The sequence below is a fragment of the Branchiostoma belcheri genome, unplaced genomic scaffold (genome assembly GCF_001625305.1).
Source record: "Branchiostoma belcheri isolate BF01 breed outbred unplaced genomic scaffold, Haploidv18h27 scaffold408, whole genome shotgun sequence".
Lineage (NCBI taxonomy): Eukaryota > Metazoa > Chordata > Leptocardii > Amphioxiformes > Branchiostomatidae > Branchiostoma > Branchiostoma belcheri.
This window is the reverse complement of record NW_017804030.1, coordinates 10,493-16,320: the sequence shown is the minus strand read 5'-3', so window position 1 is coordinate 16,320 and position 5,828 is coordinate 10,493. Positions and strand designations below refer to the sequence as shown.

The following is a 5,828-nucleotide window of genomic DNA, read 5'->3' as shown; positions in this document are numbered from 1 at the left end:
TTGTTAGATTTGACATTCATTTTTACATAACGATTGATGTGCTGACTACCTTTAGACCTGCACCGACATGAACATTTGTCCGTCCTGTTGTCGTGCTAAAGACCATTTAATGTCAGCTGTATAGCAGTTTACTTGCTGAATTACGTTAGAATTGTCAACAAAATAACTGCACTTTCGTCCGACCTGTTGTCATGCTGAAGACCATCTGATCTATTTTACAGCAAGACTCTCCCCTGCACTGGGCAGCCTGGAATGGCCACCATGAAACTGTATTAGTTTTACTGACAGCTGGTGCAGATGTGAACGCACGGAACTTCGAGTTGGTAGGTCGACTGATCGCTGTGAAACAAGAAATATTTCTGTATCATCTTGTTAGATTTGACATTCATCTTCTCATCTTCTTACTTAGCGGTTTATTTGCTGTCTACAATTCAACTTGTTGCCAACATGAAGCTGCTACGGATTGGAACGCATTGGGCTATACAGCATATTATCAACTTTCGGAATACATCATACATATTTGGTGTATGATGTATAATGTATGTTCAACATTATCATGCATATGGTGCCCTGTATATGTACAATTTGGGGCTATTTTCGTGCAACGCATCACACAGCAGCGAAACGCAACAAATGCGGTAGTAACTACGCGATCATATGACAAGAAAAGGTCAGCGGTCGATGACCTGATTAAGACATGAAATTATGTACTGTGCATACATTTCATCAGGACAAGATTTATATTGTAGTGTTACCGTTATTATACATTATTAGAAACAATCAGTAGAAAAGGCAAAGTTATGGAATGGTTTTAAGCAAGCTTGGGGTCACTAAGCGTTGTAAATACATTCATTTATAAGGGGTTCCTATTTGATCATGCTAAGGACGAAAAATTGCACTGTCAATGCCCCAACAGGAAAACACACCCCTCCATGACGCAGCTACACGGGGCCGCCCCAAGTGTGCGAAAATACTGCTGCAGTACGGGGCTGATGCCGGTCTCAGGAACAAGGTCAGTCGGTTCTTCGGCTTCTCTGGTAAATAACTGACCACCAGTCCAGAAATACAACATTGTCTTTCCTTCTTTTGGGACAAAAATCAAAGGTAAGACTTGATAATCCACTTAACATACATTGCTGCCCGAGGCAATGAGGAAGCTGTTTTTGGAATAAACACACAAATCACGATGTGTTCTGATATCCCTGCATCGTATCACATAAACACCTACAAACCAATGTCTTTCTAGACATGGGCTTTGCTGCGGTACCTACTCACTATATGTTTTGTATGCTTAATACATATTGTCTATTCATTCAGTCGTGTTTATTTCCGATATTTCAACATTTATGAGCCTATAATTGACAGCATGTTCATTCCTAGGATGGTCGAACGGCGGAGGACATTGCTGCAGATGAGTACACCAGTAAAGCTTATCTGGGCAACGAAGATGATGAAGAACTAATCACTCGTGGTAGAAAGGAAATACTGAAGCTTCTCCGACAACAGGATAATGTGAGTCGCTTCAAAACTTCCGTGATACAAAATCATAAAGCATTATATCTAAAGAATATGATTGAGATGACTAAATTTCTTGTCAAACACTTCGGTTCAAAAACAACTGCTGATAATATTAAACTACAAGTTGAAGATGATATAATTTTTTTTGTTTCCCTGGTATGCATGCTAGTATTTGAATTTTGGTATTCTGCTTGGTAGGCTGAAGAGATATGCATTATGACTATCAGAATTGCGTAGAACCATTTAGTTACGAGCGCAATTGAAAGGCATGTGATCTATCTATAGAGACATGTACATGTATTAATGATACATGTCCAATTTTATCCTACAACAATGACTAGAAGTGTTTAAGAAAGAACTGTAGAACCGCCCTCATACCAAACAAAACTCACTTTCACGTGTGCATGTTTACAGGAAGTCTCCACAGGTAAGAAAGGCTACGATCCTGTACTCGTCCGGTTCTATGAAGAAAGCGGAATGACCGAGGTGAAGAAGGATTGTCCGTTGATAGAAGAAGCAGCTAAGCAGAGCGGAAAAACTGTAGACCAAGTGAAGGTGTGTCTTTGTGATGACTGGTTGATCTCTTGATCTTAATCAGTTGTATCTTACTAAAGGCTAAACGTTTTGTGCTGCTAGAGATGAGGAGCTTTAGCTGGAATTGTTGGTGTAACTCGTGCGTTATTTTCTGTGTTGGCCTGTGTTCTGTATTTGAGTGTTGGCCTTACGAAATCGTACCCTGTGCCTCAAATTAAATTGTGATTCATCGTTTCATTGTATCATCCTGGTTAACCTTATGAAATCGTACTCTGTGCCTCAAATTAATTGCGATTCATCGTTTCCTTGTATCATCTTGGGTAACAGTAATGTCATATGTAATGATTTTTCAGAACTTCATCGGCAACTATCGTAGGAGTAAAGGAGGCAGTAAGCGGAGCCTCCCCACAGACGACATGGGGGCTGAGAACATCACGGGACATCGTGAAGACTTAGGGATGTCGGCAAAAGAAGGTATAACACATAAGTATTTTAGCTGTGAAATACAAATACTTGACTCAGTAGATCATTCTATCTATCTAATCCGACGTCGGCTTTACGTATGTGCATGAGACATAAGTGATATTATAAATGTCTGATAAAATGTATAAATCTTCTCATCCAGGAGACAGCAGTGTTCCACTTGAAATACAGCTGCGGGGTCCTGGAATGCAGCAGCTGTACTCCCAGGCCTGCCGCCAGGGGGCGCGACCGGTGCACAGCGTGCGCGGGCTCGTGGTTGGTCAGTTCAGATCCGGGAAGACGTGTGTCGTCAGGAGGCTGACGGGAGAGAAGGCTGTGGAGAATGAACCGATAACAGACGGCATCGAGATTTCACCCAGCGTGATGACCAAGAACTGGCAGAAGGCAAAAGGTCCGACAAACATGTTAATATCTACTAGTATCACCTGGCATTGTATTATAGATCTTCATATTTAGAGAGTTTGGGGCTATAAGTACGTATAATACGTAATTTTCATCTAAAAACAGTACTCGTATGACACAACAACAGCATGAATACCTATTTTTGTTGAAGATAAAATCGCCAAACGGGTCTCAGCTGTAACAACGAATCATACGGTATACATCACTTGTTTTGTAATTAACACATGTGCAGCTGCTAGTAATCCAATGTAAATTGGGCTCAGTAGTACTTAAGATGAAGATGACATCATGTATTGCTTACAGAGGAGCCAGACGAATTCAAGGAAACCATGGCAGAACGCCTGGCAGAACAACAAGAACGGGACAAACCACGCACCCGGACATCGTCAGGAGCCCAAGGAGCAGTCAGGACAAAGTCTACAGGTATCAAATATCACTTTTACATATATCAATATGTACATATAGAATACAACACGGGGTATTCCGTATCGCCCGAGGTAACGGCCCGACCGCGCGAGAGGGCCGGGACCGAGGGTGATGCGGAATACACAGTGTTGTATCTCATTTATGTCATACCCACCCAAGAAAACCCGCTTTTTAATGCAACATGAGCCAAAGGTTCGTGCCCCTGAACCCTCAAATGCAACAACATCAGTTCCAACGTTCGGATTCTGTATTCGAATTTTCGAAAGCGGCACACGCGGTTAGGGCAAAACGCGTTCGAATCGTTCTATGGAAGCCAGGGAAGCCCGGGCCGTACCGTAAGGTGCCCGGTCCGGAACCCGTTATCGAACGTTATCGCGGCCCGGGTATGATATAAATGTGTATATCAATAGACATAATATACAGATGTACAGGGCAAAAATGTTAACACACAGCCAGGACAAGGACGGTTAAAAACTTATGTTAAAAAAAAATTAAAAGCATAAGGTTTATTCATTAATCTAAAATGTATGCACAAAACAAGAGAATTGGGACCTATATATCTTTTTCACGCGTCATCATCTACGTATTGCTAAAGTTCTGTCTTTAGAAACACACACAAAGAGACGAAGGGACAGTGATATCTCACTGACTTTCTCTTTATATAAGATGCAGAAAAAGCACAGAAAATGACAAGGAAACGGGCGCACCAGGAGAAACAAGCGAAGAACGAGACGCCGACACAAAGTCAACAGACACCAAAACTGGAGGAAGAAGATGAAAAAGAAGGTGAGAAATAGATATTTTCACAAGAAAGAAATGCACATTATAGAAGATTTAGAAAAAAGGAACTTGTTGCGTTACGCTAGACCGTGCTTTGTTGTAAATGTATGTCTTTGATCCCAAGTTAAAACTATTTGCAAGTGTAGTTATTGGCCTCTAGAGAAAAGATGCAAAAGAATGAATGGCATTAAAATTGTAAGATCGATTGAACAAGACAAATCTTCCGTTGCAGGGAAAGAAGAACGTGTGGTTACGACTACGTCACGACAAACACAAGACATGCCGGATGATGTCAAAACAAAAGCTCAACAGCGACTTCAGAGTGACGCGACGGTTCGGCAGCAAACACAAGACATACCGGATGATGTCATAACAAAAGCCAAAGAGCGACTCCAAAGTGGCGTGACCGAGGAGCAGCTTGGGACAGCTGAACACCCGCGTCTCTCCCTCTGGGACTTCGGCGGCCAGGCCACGTACTACGGCTCGCACCAGTGCTTCTTCACGTACCGCGGGATCTACATCCTGGTCATGTCACTGCTGCAGAAGCTGTCCGACCCAGTTCCTGATCTGGACTACAAGGCGGCAGCGGACAATCTCGTAACCGGGAGAGGTACGTACCACTATATAATACTTCTTTAACTGTGAACCTAGGTGGTCGACATCAAAGATTGAACATGGGAATCAAAGAAAAAGTTAAATCCCAAGATATGTAACGTTGTAAAGCTGAAATGATTACTCAAAAATAATTTCGTACACGATTATGATAAGACGTCTCTACTTGTCCAGACTACTTGGACCATTGGCTGAACTCAGTCCGCACACACACCCTGGTGCACGGGCGGGAGCAGACAGGAGAGCCGCGTGTCGTTTTGGTCCTCACGCACAAGGACAGGGTCAGCGAGGTATGGGGAATGGTTTCTTGTCTACGAATGGTCTTAGCTTGTCTTTGCCCTAAAACGTGTAGTTAATATCCTTTGCTGCAAGGTTTAGCCATGGCTTGTTTTCTCAGATTTATAAACAGTACTTTAAGGTCCGTAAAGTATTTGTGCTCTGAATTTCAGTCGGACATTGAGGAGTACAAGAAAGACATACTTGATCACATCTGCGGTAAGGCAGCCGGTAAACACGTCTTACCAAAGATATTTGTCATCGACAACTTCAAACGAGGACAACAGCGACATTGACGAGCTCCGAGAATACCTCCGTGAGGTGGCGAAGGGTCTGTGGTTCATGGGCCAGGAGGTGCCGATGACATGGCTTCATCTGAAGTCCAAACTGATGGACAAGAGGAGAGAGGACGACCCATTCTGCCGTTTCCAAGATGTCGTCGATCTGGCCCCCCGGAGTGATGACGTGGGCATCACGGACGACAGCCATGTTGCCGACATTTTGACCTTTCTACATGACCTTGGTGACATCATCTTCATCAACGAACCCGTTCTCCGTGATCACGTGGCCCTTCGACCCCAGGTGATGATTGACGTCTTCAAGACCATCATCACCGTCCCGGAGTACCAACAGGACAGGAACACGGATGGGGAGGTTGCCGAGATGTGGAGGAGGCTGGAGACGGAAGGCATCCTCAGTGACAGGCTGTTGACAATCATCTGGACCAAAGCAGATCAGAAGATGCAGAAACCTTTTCTAATGCGGCACAAGCCTTTCCTGAAGCGACTGATGGAAAA

The 5,828-nt window shown here is 43.5% G+C and overlaps 1 protein-coding gene across 1 annotated transcript in view; it reads left to right on the top strand.

The window, feature by feature from the left end:
* The first annotated feature begins 924 nt into the window (after positions 1-924).
* The window catches only part of LOC109477697, a 10,571-nt gene continuing 5,667 nt past the window's right edge, over positions 925-5,828 (top strand). The window contains 10 exon segments of the mRNA XM_019779044.1: positions 925-1,012; positions 1,381-1,512; positions 1,933-2,073; positions 2,406-2,526; positions 2,678-2,926; positions 3,241-3,360; positions 4,358-4,753; positions 4,930-5,045; positions 5,205-5,303; positions 5,305-5,828. Of these exon segments, the coding sequence (XP_019634603.1) occupies positions 1,996-2,073; positions 2,406-2,526; positions 2,678-2,926; positions 3,241-3,360; positions 4,358-4,753; positions 4,930-5,045; positions 5,205-5,303; positions 5,305-5,828 (1,703 nt within the window). The 5' untranslated portion in view covers positions 925-1,012; positions 1,381-1,512; positions 1,933-1,995.